Genomic DNA, 15694 nt, shown 5'->3' with positions numbered 1-15694 from the left:
GTCGTCGAAGAAAAACTTCCTTGTCTCATCATATTGAGCTGGGCACCCTGAGAGTAGTACCAAATTTTTTCCTCGTTAAAATAAGCCTGTATAATATCGACGGTTCCATTCCATACTATTCTATCTCAGAATGACAACATTTCAGGAGAGCCATTTGAAGTTGGCGATTTCCTATGCTGCCCGTGTAAATTTTTTTCGAAAAAATTGAATATCTCGTTACCCGAACGCCGGATGACCACCAAATTTTCACCAATTGTAGATCTCGGTCCCAGGAACAACATATCTCTCGGAGTAATATAATTCTAAGTCGACTTAGAATAGTATGGAATGGAGCCGTCGATATGATCTTCAGATCTAAGACTTAGCAATGTGGCCTAATTTCTCTAAATTCTTACCGGACAGAACGTTTTTGAAAAATTTGACTTAGAACTGGTTATTTAAAGAAAATGATCGACTTGATCTTGAAAATTCACTAAAATGCTTATTATTTGGGATTTAGACTCCTTTGGGAACTGGGTTTAACCGTCAGTCTGAAACCCGTATAGCCCTCAAAGCGATAACCATTTAACGCCTCAACACACCCAAATGTTTAAGGACCTAATCCCAAACCTCTTACCATATCCTTCGGGTGCAATCTTAAGCTGATTTTGATTCTTTGGGATTTCTTCGACCTGTTTGGAATTTTAGTCCATTCGGGATTTAGGCTTTTCAGAATTACAAATCTATTCAATAGTTCGACTTTTCATGTTTTTGACCCATTTAAGGTTTTGGCCTATTTGGAATTTTGACTTTCAGGAGTTTGATGTTTGAGATTTTGGATTTTGGAACTTTAGCTCTTAAGATTTTGACCGGGACTACAATCAACTGTACTTATAGGTAGATTGTGAATCAATTTATTTTAAATTTGCAATAAATCATAGAATACCATATACATCTCTAAAAACAATCGAGTGTGTTGTTAGCTTTGACACTGAATGTTTTATCGCGATAAGAGCTTTGAAGTAATGCTATGTAAGAAATGTATATAGCAAAGTTAAACTCAAATTCCAATTATTCCCAGAAGTCACTGAACCGAGCGTGGATTAAAAAAAAGTACATCATCTCTCTCAAGTGTTGGGGAGAGTGGTAAGACGAAATGTTGACAGAAATTTCAATAAGCAATGAGAGTCCTGAGAGCTACAGGATACAGATTCCCCCAGTGCAAAGATATGGGATAAAGGAATGCTATCTCGAATTTCACGACCTCACATCCATGTAATTTTCTTCGGGAAAACTCTTGTAACGGCACACAGCAAATGTGTAGACTTTTACAGGATACTTGGAGGGTAGAAGGGTGAATATGTATGTGTGTCTTTTTATAAATGGGTGGCATCCAGCTCGATAACAATAAGTCTTCCGGTTGTGCATAGTCCAATGGTGTGCTGGTGGCACTGCAGACGCTTGGCGAAGGATGCCATAATATAAGGATGTATACAAAGTTGGTGTACCAGTAAATCCTTCGTTCTACCCTCAGAGATAAATAAACCTGAACGCCGGAGAATATATTGTAACCATCGCAATGAATAGTTAATAGCCCCAGACACAACATATACTGCAGGAAAACTCAACAGCATCAATTGATGACTCACTGAATTTTATACCGTTTGGTGTAAAAATCCAGGATGAGGGGAGACATCGTCTTTGGTATATTGAATGCATCTCTTTCAATTTTTGCTTCCACTCTATCCACCTACTCAATCCGGAACCAACCACCGATATATCCAAAATAAGTTTCTGTATAGGGCAGGTTGTGATTTGTGATCAAACACAAAATACAACCATCTTTTCCCTCCGCAGAAGCACTTGAAGAGATTAATACGAAAAAATTGCAGAGGTGGAAATTGAAAATGTCTAACACATTTTCCGTATTCTCTCTCCATTCCTTTTTCAGGTGTTTACAATGTAGGGGAGTTTGTGGAAAAACCACCAGCAATTAATGCCACTACACCATGGATGAAGCATGCATCGGAGCTTGACAGAGACCGCCTCTTCTAGTGGTGGAATTTACCGATAATCATCGACTTAATCACTGTGCCACTCAACATGTCACGAAGCTCCAAGAAAATAAAGCCCAAAGGGCTTATTTGGACATTGTTGAGTTGCGTCATTGCATTCATCCTCTCCGGAATTGGTGAGTCCCAATCGACAAAGCAATTTTTCAGAAGAGATTACGTCCTTTCTTTCCCCCCATTCAAACGCTCAAACCATTCTAATTCCGCTTTCCAATTGCTAACTTTCATGTAAATTTTATTTGAGAGATTGCAAGTTTTTAGGTGGAATGGAACCAATTAATAAATATTCATTCTTTCATTCACAATTAGAATTTGGGAGAAAATGCTTTGGTGCCATTGTGGTTACCTCAAGACAAAGAGATTGATGATCGTGTTTTTTGTAGGAATTTTATACAATCCCTAGCTTCTTTTAGATTTGAAGATCAATCGATCGTCGATATTAAAAACGGTTTCTTTAGTAATTCATATCTCCTGTTTGTTAGTGAAGTATATGTATAGAACTTAGTTCCTCTATGAATCTTAGTGATTCCAAATAACAGGGTTTTTAGAATAGACGGTTAACCGGTTTTGGAAGGGTCTGGATCCGTTTAACCGGTTTAAAACCGGTTTAAAATTTTGGGTTAGATTATGGGATTTTGAATAATTTTTCAGAACATGAACTTTGATGTAATATTTAACACATAAATATATTGTTATTCTCAGTTAATTTAAAACTTATTTTATTTTATTGTTTTTTATATTTAAAATAGTTCAGGAAATTTAAGAGTACAGGAAAATTACTAGGAGTTTTTCCAATAATATTGTGCCGTAGAAAAGCTAATGCAATGTATATTTCCGTAAAAAATAACTATTTTTTCATACAATTTATTTTTCTAAAAATAAATTGGTTATAATTTATAAACGTTGTCATTTTTGACAATCTTTAATGAGGAAATACTTAAAAATTTTACTCTAGATCTTGGAAATGGAAAAAAATTATAGAGTTACCGAAAGAGTTTTCCTCTTTATTTTTAAAATCCTATGACTAGTTAAATCTTGTTAAACTTAAGTTTAGAAAATTTGAATCCTGGAAGAAAAATAATATTTGCAAAAATATAAAAAAATAATATTGGAAGGATAGTACCAAGATTTTTTTCTACATATATTCGTTATATATTTTTTTTGTAAAATCTTGTAAAAGTATTGTCAAAATTATTCTTTTTTCAACATAAAATTACAGATTTTTCTATCGAGAATGGTTTAAAGTGAATTTTTTCGATCATTCTTTACAGAAAATCCACTAATTTACACAAAATTAAGAAATAATTTCATAGAAAAAATTGCATAAGCATTTAGAAAAAAAAAGAATTAAAATAAAAAGAAACATTCTTGTTGTTTTTCATTCCATTGGTTGTGAAACTAATAAATACCAGATTTTGATAAAAATTTTACCAGAATATTGTGTAACAATCTTGATGAATTTAGGTCTAATAAGATATGCAGTTAAGATGGCAAGATTTAATAAAAATCTCTATGAAGTCAGGAATAGATAAACATCTTGTTACTTTTCCACATAAAATAATATTTTACAAGATTGTACTAAATAGTTTACAATTTTTTTCTCAGTATACAATTCATTTTCTCGTCTTGTAAGATAAAATAATTCAAGTGAGGAAGTCATGAAATAATTTCCGATAACCTTTAAGCAAATAATTCTTTTCCAGAGTAGAAGAAATGTACAGGAAATCCAGTACTACTATCCTTAAAACATTATTAACATACTACAATACTACAGATTACACTTAGAATCATATTGAACTTCAGGTTCCCTTCTATTTCAAAGAAATATTCTGCACTGTATCTTGATTTTCAAAAAATAAACTTAAGCTTAAGAGAAATTTTAAAATGTTTGTAAAGAGACGGTTTTAAACCGGTTAATATCTAAAAACCGATTTTGAAACCGTCTCCAGAATAGGGCGGTTAACCGGTTTTTCGAAACCGGTAAACCGTTGTTGGAATCACTAATGAATATTAAAACTCTTTATAGTTTAAAAATCGCGAAAGATTCCCCTCGCTAGAATGTGACAGTATAAACAGTCTAAAAGACTCTTGACATGATCCAATTAAGGAAGAAGGTAGCGTCAATCGTTCACTATGCCAAATAGAGTTAATAACCGGTTTTATAGAGAATATGATAACAAATATTACTAATGTTTAAAGATCCTTAATATTTTGGGCAATTCTGTTTCCAAAAGTGGGATGTATCGACATGTTAACACAAGGTTATAATGTCAGATTTATTCTTCATCTCACACGGTTTCCAGAAAAAGATTTAAACTTGTTTATAAGAATCCTTAATTTCTGAATAGAAAAGCGGAACCGCCGCATTTTGAGTTTGAAGCTTTTATTGTCCATATTCTATTATCCTAACCAAAATTTATTTAAAAACCTGATTATTTTTATTAATTTTTTTGAAGTTCAAACTTGTGACTAACAAAGTTTTGTAACCTAAGAGTATTGCAGGCTGGATATGTAGCATAATATCCGAAGGTCTGAAATTCCTAAACAATAGTCAATTTTAATGGTTTTCCGGAATCTAAGAGATCATTTGCTCTTAATATTCAGTTACGATCAAAATTTAGAGAAGCTGAGCTATGTAAAATCTTAGGCTTGAAGCCAATACAACCATCTAAAGTCTTATTAGCAAGATTTTTTTTTGAATATGTTAATATGAGACACTAAGGGCAAATTTAATAAATTTTGAAAAATCACTGAAATTTCACTGTTATCTACAATTTCAGAACTTTTACATATTAGGCTAGATTTAACTTTGAGGCCCGTTTGAGAAAGACTACCTTTTCCACTTAAAAAATTAAGATATAATTTTTGATATAAAGACATTCCAGTTTACACAGCAAAAATATTTCGTAAAACTGTTTGTAAACGTTAGTGAATTTCCACTAGGGACTTACAAAATGCTCGTAAATCGTATAAACTAAACAGTTAGTAAAAGTTCGTACATTTTTCACAAACATTGTTCGCAATGTTATAATTTGACGAACATTTTTAGTATTTTACAAACATTTGTTCGTACATTTTTGTTTATCTGGCAAAATATTACGAACAAGTGACAAAATTTTACAAACATTTTTTGTGTGTTTAAGAACATTTCGATGAAGAGACATATGTCGAACGAAAATGACTCTTACCTGATAATTTTACCCTGAGACAAAATATCAAAATTGCCCTTTAGGGTAAAGTGGTACAAGTTGGACAATGATACAATTTGGACAGGGCTTTTTTTTTGATAAATTTAGTACTTCATTTTTATTTGCATATTTTTATTGCTTTAGTTTTATAATTTGGTTTCTTGTGCTTAAAAACAAATATTGTACTGTATTTATCAAGAAAAGAGCCATGTCCAACTTGTACTGGCGAATTGTCCAACTTGTAACACTATGTCCAACTTGTATCACTTTACCCTACTGCAAATTTAGCTTTTAATGTTGAACAAAAGACTTTCAAAAAAGCGTTAAGTGTTGAATTATAAAATCGAGCATTTTGCTAAGGCTTTTCCCTTTCGTAGTATTTTCAAACAAAGTCGTAGTCCTCAATTAATCATTTTCTTGGCCTAAATTAAAATTCTGCAAATCCTAATTAGATTTTTTCCCACTGTACGAGGGGTTCTGTTCTCACCTCTACCATTTTATCATTCGTCCAAAATTTGAGCACTTCAGCAGAATATTTGCTTAAAAAAAAGTCTTCAACCGCGTACATAAATTCTAATCTGATGGAAATATTCTTCCCCATAGAAATGTTATTATACAATTTAATTTTTCCATCTGTGGAGAAATAATCCAAAAAGTTTCACAAGATTCATGCATTAGGATTTTAAAGGCGTAGAAATCTACGTCTATGAGGGGGAAAAGCTCTCAATTAAATTCTTAGCTTGACGAAAAGTCTAAGAAGATTTCATGTGAGAGATGGCACTTACGGAATTGATATACATATATTTCGTAATACTTTTAAATTGTTCAATAACTTTTTCATGATACGAATAAGAGTCTTTAAATTTTTCAATCTGGCTTTGAAGAAGAATCTTGGTTGCTTGAACTTGAAAGTTCATTGAGATTATTTAAGCAACTTTTTAATTGATATCTGTCGTTTCAATCTTAAGGAGTTATGGTGTTATGGAGCTATACAAATCACACTTGACGATATAGAGAAAGTCAGTGTTAAGTAAATTCTACTGTATGAATTGAAAATTGATGAAAAGAGCAAGTTGTTCCAACTCGATTGCACATTGCCTGTTTGTATAATATCAACATACAAATTCCTCTTTCAGAAATACGACTTGTACATTATGTGTTTTATTCGTTTGAAAATCAGTATATACAATGTAAATTCTAAACTTGAATATTATTGCACACTGTCTGCTGATTTGTGGTGTGGGAATGAGGATGAATCTTGAGAAAATGAAGAATGAAAATTGTGTTTATTTTCGTGGTATAACCTGGATTTAACGACAGCGAAAGCAACAGTGAAAATTGTCAAAAAGATCTGTTTTGTATCTAGCAAAATTTCAGATTCTTCGACAGAATAAATCACAATATAATTCTAAATTATTAATGAAAATAAATAAATCCACATTCTGCTGGGACTGTTGAGATATTCTTCTTCAGGAGTTTAAATATACGTACTTAGCTTACTGAAATAAGGATTTCTATGAAAGATTTTTTTTTTTAAATTCAATATTTTATTTTTATTACTTAAATTCAAGCACCTGCTAAACTGATATTTTATATGGAGCTATTTGTAGCTATTATTTAATTCAATGGGTCAAGTGGAAGAGCACTCGCTATATGAGGCAAGTGTCCTTGTCCTTGGTTCAAATCCCCATTTAGATCAGCAGGAATTTTTCTGGCATTAAAGGTATTCGAATTGCATCCAATGAGGCGAGCTTCATAGACAATAGCTTAATAAATGAATAAATTCTAAGACGGCGGCAGACGTATGGGGGAGTGGGAAATGTAGAGTTTGAATAAATTATTATTATTATATTATGTCTTGAACTCCCCTTTGCGGGAAGGCCTGCAGGCGTTAGAAAAGAAAAATCACGAAGATGTAATCCTACAAGTCCTACATTCCAGAGTACTTCTTCTTTGTCTTTTATTCTTTTGCCTATTTTTAATATAGTGAGAATTTCATTGTACTTAGAAGCTAGTAATTGTAATGAGATATAGATCTGAAGACGGATGCCCGGAAATTAAGCTAAACCTCAAGTTTTAGATATCCGGATACACCATGCCAACCTATCTTTTAAATAGGGACTCCAAAATAGTCTAATCCTGATAAGTTTTGTAACAACTCAAGAAAAATATTAGTTGTCAGTAAAATATTCCATCCTGCTCAGTGCAAAACCTAAAATTGATTTAACTTTATACCACATCTGAGATGTCAAAATAGTTTATAACTTCTTAATTTTTTCTTTGCTAAAAATATTTCACTACTTTTTTTATGCATTAAAAATTTATTATCTTGCATTTTAAAATTGTGTTAATAGTCTTTTGACAAATCTGCTGCAGCCAAAACAATTAAAAAAAAGGATGGCGAAGCGTCACATGCTTTGCAAATTGCTCGAACTTGTGATTTGGATGCTATGCCTTAAAAGTAACTATAGTAGTAAATTAAAAGTATTATAGTAAAGAAATTGATTTTCGACTAAAAATTATTTATCGGTACATAAACGGTTCATTACCGGTCCAATTGTCATCAAACCTAGAGGGCAACCGATTAGAGGTAGCGACTTGGGACTTACGAGGGATTTACTTACGTTGACCTAAGGAACATTAACACACCCCTCATTTTCTCCACCCCTCAACTGTCCAACCAAAACCATGTTCTTGGGATTGCTTGAAATTGTCTATATACTAAAATACCACTGAATCATACCTAATAACGGTTATTCAAGACTAAAAGTTAAAAAGGGTCTAAAGATTTTCTTTTATTTCTTAACCGTATTTCTTAAACGAATGGGGATATGTTTGAGTTTGTGGTCAAGGTTTTGAAGTTTTAGATAAGTCCGAACCGGTCATGATCCGTTGAGTAATATTTATACGAACATCAATTCTACTTCTCCTAAGCTTTTTTGGGTAATCCTTTGAGTGACTTATTAATCGTAATGAACTGACGTGATGGATATTCTACAAGGATACTTCCTGTAATCGCCAGTGGAAATATTGTTTCACCTCAAGAATAAAAACAAATTTTCTGTCTTGCCCAGAGCTTTTGATCCGAATGTGGATCTTCTTCTGTGGCTACAAAAGGGTTTTCATAAAAATACTGATTAATCGGTACAAATCCATTGAAAACCGGTAAACGATAAATGATACAAAAGTGCTTTTGGTACAGCATCAAAATCACAAGTTCGACGTTTAGCAAAGCATAGGACGCTTTTCCATCCCGTTTTCTGTTTTTGTGTAACGTTTTAGAAATTGCACGTAAGGTTTTATATGAAGATATTTCGTTTATATAAGACAATGACATTCCATCATTACGGTAAAATGTTAAACTCCGAAATATCAAATCAAACAATATAACCGTGCTATTACACTAGATTTTTTTCAATTTGTAAATTCAATTTAATTTTCAGATGAATTGTTCGTATGCGTTATTTCGCATTCAAAATCATTTGAATTAATAGATTTTCGCTTATTTATTGATACAAATTAATACTTGACCCACCAAAACATGTTTAAATATTCTAAAATAGCATAAATAATGTGGCTGCTCAAATTATTTTCAACTCAGCAAATTAAAATGTTAAAATTGCTCAACAATTCCAATTTTAGGCCATATAGGCATCCTCATTTTCGTTGTTTCGTTCTGCAAGTGAGGTCTAAGTATGTGAAGTAGTTCCCTAAATTCTTCAGTAGCTGTGAGAAGAAAATTGTGGTGTCCAAAATTTCATTTTTTCACAATCTCTTCCTTTTACCTTGAGACACATTTTTATTGAACATGTATCCTACATAAAGTAGGAAAATTTCTTCCTCTTCACTGGACTCTATAATTTTTCAAAATCACAAATGACAAAATAAAACAACTGGCAATCTGCGCGGGTTTTTTGAATTTAGCAAATTTCTTGCAAAAATGTGTCCTGGCTATGAAAAATTTCCAGTTGTTTTCGCAATTTTAAAGCTCAATTTGCTGAATTCAATTTAAAATTAAATTGTGAAAAATCCTAGTGTGATAGCACCGTAAGTCAAAATTGGATTTATTTATACGGCCTTTAGAGGTTTTCTAAGGGCCTTGACAAACCTGAGGATTACCCGAGAGACGGCTTAGCGTTATTATATTAGAAATAATATTTAAACTACATTTTCATTATTTTCCGCTAAGTCATCTCTCGGCTTAAGTCGCAAGTGTGTCTACGGCATAAGTCATAATCGGATTCAAGCGGATGAGTATAACATAAAAATATTTAAAAAAAAATTATAAAATTTTTGATAAAATTGATTTTATATTTAAAATTCAAATGTATATTTCTCATTTGGAGTATTAAAGGTAGATAAACTTACAGCTTAGGCTAAACATCCATATATAGCCTAATCCCGGCAATAAATCGTTCTTTCACTCAAAAATGTGTCTCCTTTAAAGAAGCATCATGAAATCAAATTACGCCATATAGCTGTGATTCGTATGCAAAACCAGACCAGTCAAAATATATTTGTGTATATTTGATTGGAAATGTAATTCTCTTTCCTGAATTACATATTCTAATTTGAAATTCTCCAGTATTTCACAATTTCTTTCTCAATTTCATATTTTATTCCACAATTTTCCACCGTCTAAAATGTGAAAACAAGTGTCTTGGAAATTTGTAAGCTCTATATTCTAAGAATTGAGATGGGAATAAAGAAGAAATAAATTATTCATTTTGCCATGGAGTAACTTGCAAGAATTTATCTATCTTATTTGTATACTAAGACATTCGCCCCTTTTATTTCTCAGCGAAGTTAATTTGAAGGTTAATTTCGTGAAATCTGGACCGTTTTTTTCCCCGTTCGGAATGTTCAGGAAAAGAGAATCCTGGCAGGATTTCCTGTTGAAGTTGGAATTAGGTGCCAACACTAGAATAAATTATGGTACTCTTGGGTATTGTTTTGATATCCAATTGTCTGATTTAAAAATCCATTTTACAAGATTGAACCCTAGGTTTTTTCTTTCAAATCTATTCCTTTTACTCTATTTTAAACATTCTTTCACACCCAAAACTCGGGGGAGTCTTTCACCAAAGCTATAACACTTGCCTTTGGAATTTGCAGTAATGTAAATGGACGTTCCATAATTTATATATCCATTAAGTGATTACTTTTTTTGCCAAACTCCTTTCTTGTTTCAACTTAGTGAGAATTTATTGATTTTGCGTGTACCTCCATCCACATAATTCCTGTTAAAATTCCCATCAAAACCACCTTCCCTCTCACTGCACTAATATATTTTGGTGTATCGTGTGTGGCAGGATGAAAGAGCAATATGATGGAGGCTGATGTGACTAATTAATTTCAAACCACCAGAAATTACAAATGTGACGGCTGTTTAATTAATGTCCCACTCGGCATTAATTTTAATTTCCCCACCGTTTAATCCCATGTACTTTTTTTTATCCATATCAACCCCGTGGGTAATTCTTATATTTATTTTTTTTCTGCTTTATATAATTGCCCTAGCCCTTATTTCTATGCCAAACCATTAGAATTTGTCGTGTGAAATGGTTGGCAATTTGTGAGAAATGGGCACAAACCCAAAATTTCCATGTGCATCCAGTGGTATAAATGGTTACGAGAGAGAAATGTTGAAAAGGGGTGGCTTATTTAATGGAATTCCGATCATGCAATAATCTTAAATGTAGTTTCCGTAATTTGGGAAATCCTCCACTTCAACAAATAGTTGAAATACTCCAATTCCCTCTTATTCAAACTTAAGTAATTTATGATTTTGAACCCTTAAAACCGGATAGGGCACGAATGTAGAATCAAGCAATGTAAACCAGACATGGGAAATGATTCGGTTAGAGGCTGATCAATTGTTGAAAGTAGAGAACTTTAGGATATACACATTTCACAAGACTTATGGATAATAAGATAGTTGGTAGAGTTTCAGAATTTGAAAATATTTTCAAACCGAATAAACTCTTATGAATTCTTGTAACTTTCAATTTAAGAATTTAAGTAAAACGTTTCGATATTAACGGTAAAAGGATTTGGCAATATTAATTTTCATCAAATCACTTAAACTCTTAAATGCAGTCGGTGGTGTGGAATTCAAGGTATAGGCAGGGCTACATTATACCCCTCATGGTGGAATTAGCAACATAACCCCCACACTTCACCCCAGACAGTTATCAATCCAAAATTTGAATTAGAAAAAGTTTGAAAGTTTAAATAAAGAAAAAACTTATTTTTGAACGTTATTTTATAAATAATAAGATTAGCATAATTTTGGAATGTATCGGATTTGCATTTTTATTATAGTGGAAATGTAAATTTATTCTTCAAAACTTTTAAAACATTTTATTTCACTCTTCAAAACTTTTTAGAAATTTCAATATAAATTTGATAAATTCTGAATTTAAAAATAATTTCAGTGAAAGGTAAATTTTCTTTAACAAAATTTCTACAATAAAAATTAGTATTATTCGTATTCAGTAAAATAGACGAAATTTTCTAGTTTTTAGTCAAGAAAAATTCAATTTACTTATCAATGCTAAGATTAATTTTATTTTTAAATTCTTATTTTTATCTTATCTTTTTTATGTTTCTGCTCAAATATAAAGGAATAGCACCCCGGATCGGAATGTTTTAAGAAACAAGTTGAAAAATTTTCTGCTTTACTGTGGACATAAATTCCAAGATCTTTATGAAGTCTTTTTGTAAAAGCATTATAACGAGCAACATTTTTAAGACTTTTATCAAGCATCTACGGAAATGTGTTTCCAAGTTTCCAAGTAATCCATAATAATTTATCTTCTGAACGTTGAAGGTAGTTCAAAGATTTAAAATACAAATTCAAGACCTGAAAATATGCACAGCTTCAGTAACAATATTAATATTGTTTAACACCATTAATTTTGTCTTTAAGACCTTTTATATTCTGAACATATGAATTTTAATTTAAGCCCATTGTTCACCGATTGGGTCGGTACGTTATACTGAATTGAAACAAACCCTTGTTCTTTTGTAACAAAAGCACTACATATTGATGTGATCTCTTTCCTATATTTAGGGTCTTAAGTTTATTTTCCAGCCCAATTGATTCTGACGACTTCGAAATCTCCGTCAGTGAAATGCGATTCTTGGTTGGTTATCCCCTGAAGCTTAGCAGTCAGCATCCCCTAACTAATCTCATGGTATAGTCAACGTTGCTTCAAAACTAAGTGCCATTGAGTGCCATACATCTATTTTCCATGAAAGAGGGACAATATCACGCCTCTATATACAAGTGTTGTCGCCCCTTCGCACTTTTCGCTGACTTTTCGCAACTCTGCATTTGCTATACATCCAAAAACGATAATAGCACAATAATCGGGCTAGATGGGTGATATTTATATGCTAATTCCCGTCTTATCTTTCCCTATCCTGTATCCCTATTTGCGCTCCCACACAAACATCCAAAAATGTTGCCAAAGAAGATAAAATTTCCAACCACACGAAAAGTAATAATTTGAATTCATATTTTTTGCTTGTCGCCTTAATGCATAAAATGCTGCAGAGTCGGTATTAACTTTATAAGAGTTCTCAGTGGTGGATCTTGAGCTGGAATATAATTTTTTAGTCTCCCCAATAAGCATCTTGCATGCAGCAATAAAAGCACCTCATAAGTCTTATTTATTCTAATTTCATACAATTGTACTTTATTTTTCATCTCACACCCAACATTACTAGAGTAGAATTTGTTTCGGGAGCGGTATATGCTAACAATATTACTGAATAAGGTTAGAACTACTGAAAAATTACTACTTTTTAATTTTTTAAAGGATTTTGGAATCCATTTAAGTAGTTAAATCGGATAATGTTTCAAATTCCGGTTTATGATTGATTTTCTTTTCGATTTGGCACAGAAAAAAATAAATAAATGTAGTCAGTAAAAATGGCCAAATATAAAATTTGAGCAGTAGGGTAAAGTGGTACAAGTTGGACAGGGCTTTTTTTCTTGATAAATTTAATACTTCATTTTTATTTGCATATTTTTAATGCTTTAGTTTTATAATTTGGTTCCTTGTGCTTAAATTGTCCAACTTGTAACAATATGTCCAACTATATCACTTTACCCTATACAGTTTAGAACTTCGAAAAAGCAGTAAAATTTTTCCTAAAGCTTTAAAAGTTTTTTTTTTCATTTAGCCTGAAACTATCTTATACGTTAACTAAACATATTAAACGCTTTACTCGTTTGACATTACGGGAGGGTGGGGCAGTACGCGCGACTGACCGCTTTTTCAGGACTCATTTGCTAAACGAATATGAACTATATTCAAACAAACCATATTCCGTTAGTTTCTCTTGAGTGAAAATGTACAGGACAATTCCTAAATAATTATAATTCATGCTAAGAAATGTTTACGAAAATAATGCATACGTGAAATTATTCTACATTACGCTCTACAAGCTGGAACAATCGTATAAAAAATGAATGACCGTATCCTCAGTTTCGATACCATTCTCTGAACATTATATTACATTGGATGCCCATCCTATTCAGACCTTTTGGTTTATGCTTTATAGAAAACCTTGGTACATATTCTTATTTAATCAATGCGTTAGGGATTTTACATTATCGATGAAGGCAGTTTATGTAAAACGCGGTAGCATAGTCAGCATAGTAGTAAAATACTCTCCGTACTTTCTAAAGTTTCACGTTCCTGATCTGGCATCGACGTCCTGGTCTACGCCATCCAATCGCAAACCTATTACCTATCTAACCGAAGTTATTTTTGAGGTGTATTTCTTAACAATATTTCACACAGAAAAATGGAAAATTCTTAAACAGAAACACCCATGAATTTAATTTCAAATCCCATCCAATGAATGCCAATACCCTAATTCTAAATCCTTGATTATTTAGTTTTAGTTGCAATTTGCAAATCTGTAGACATTTTTCATTTTCCAGCTAATGCTGAACTTAAGTTTCCGACCTCTTAACTTGAAAGAGCAAGGGATTCTAGCCTATTTCTTTCGCTCAGAGCTTCTAAACTTAAACGCCTCGGGGATTAACATCCAATTTAAGTTCCCAGGATCTTATAGGGGAAAGTACTCTCCCTTCGAACGTTCATGCCTTCGAATAATGTGAATTTTCTTTTAGTTTTCCTAAGAGACTTACACATTTCTTTTAAATATTACTTGGCTTATCATCAATTGTTGATATTTCCGTGATAATTTAGTGTAAATCTCTTACGAAAAACAAAAGAAATTCACATTATTCGAAGGCATGAACGTTCGAAGGGAGAGCACTTTCCCCTATATTCTTAAATTTAGAGTCAAAATTTTTCTGTGTGTTGTCACTCTGCAGTTATTGTATTAGACCATTAATTCCCAAACAGACTGGGACGACTCGGGTTCATCAGACTGATCCTTGAGAATATTTAGCCCGTATTTAGCAGTAAAGTACCGACACAAATTCCCATAACCTGAAAGTTTAGGATCAGGGATTAGAGGTGCTTTGTATAGATTTCCTTTACCGGATTCTTAAATGCCAAATTTTACGCGATGAAGATTCTCAAGAATCAACCTAATTCTTTTAAACCTTTAGGTTTCGCAATCGATATTACTCACTTTAAAAAAAAAGAAAATGTATTTTGAAATCTCAAATTATATATTGTTATTGATAAATCGTTATGCGAAAACTGCATTAAATATAAATTCAACAAAAACCAACAACAATAATCTTAAAAAACCTTATTCGTAAGATCAACTATACGAATAACTCTGTCCTGTTTAGTTATGATATCCGTTAATCTTTTAAGAGCTCCCAGCAGTTGATATATCCTAATTTCAAATACTTATTTCAACGTATTATGACTTTCGGATAATATTCAAATTCCACTCAGGTCACGACAATAATTAAGGGAGTTCAGTGAGGAATACTTTTCGGCATATAAGGGGTTGAACGTGGATGGGAATCATGGTGGAAAACTTTTGAGATATTTATTCAATAAAAGAGGCACTCTGAAGATGGGAGAATATCAGACATGGAAAAAAGGTGGAGATAATTGGGAGAGATGCCAGGGGGTGTTTGAGAACATAAATTGACGGATAATCTCTTACTCTGGGAAAACGTTGGTATCAATAACCAACTTTTGAACATAGCGAAAAGTTTCTCGCTTCGATGGTGCCCGAAAGCGCAAATTCATTTACACCTTCATCAAAGGCATTCCTTCTAATTCAATTCACATTTCTGGAAAATGTAATAATACTGGGCAAAATTTCTCTATTCGTATAATTGGCCAAATGAATCATAAATCTAAACAATTTGCTTCCCAAGTCTTGGTGTTCTGGCTCAATTTTCAATTTGTTCATTGTTATTAAGTGAACACATGTATGACATTCATTGTGTGCGCATAGTTAGTAAATTGGGTTCTCTTGTTTCAGAATTTATTATCAGTATAG

The 15694-nt window shown here is 32.4% G+C and overlaps 1 protein-coding gene across 2 annotated transcripts in view; it reads left to right on the top strand.

Moving 5' to 3' along the window:
* LOC129797908 (uncharacterized) overlaps positions 1 to 15694 on the top strand; it is a 269671-nt gene that overhangs the window by 157351 nt on the left and 96626 nt on the right. For both annotated transcript variants that reach the window (XM_055840784.1, XM_055840785.1), the window contains exon 3: positions 1931 to 2170. In XM_055840784.1, coding sequence (XP_055696759.1) covers positions 2083 to 2170 — 88 coding nt within the window. In that variant the 5' untranslated portion in view covers positions 1931 to 2082. The remainder of the gene's footprint in view (positions 1 to 1930; positions 2171 to 15694) is intronic.

This window comes from Phlebotomus papatasi, chromosome 1 (genome assembly GCF_024763615.1).
Source record: "Phlebotomus papatasi isolate M1 chromosome 1, Ppap_2.1, whole genome shotgun sequence".
NCBI classification, from domain to species: Eukaryota; Metazoa; Arthropoda; class Insecta; order Diptera; family Psychodidae; genus Phlebotomus; species Phlebotomus papatasi.
The sequence above is the reverse complement of the archived record's forward strand: the minus strand, read 5'-3'. Positions and strand labels throughout refer to the sequence as shown.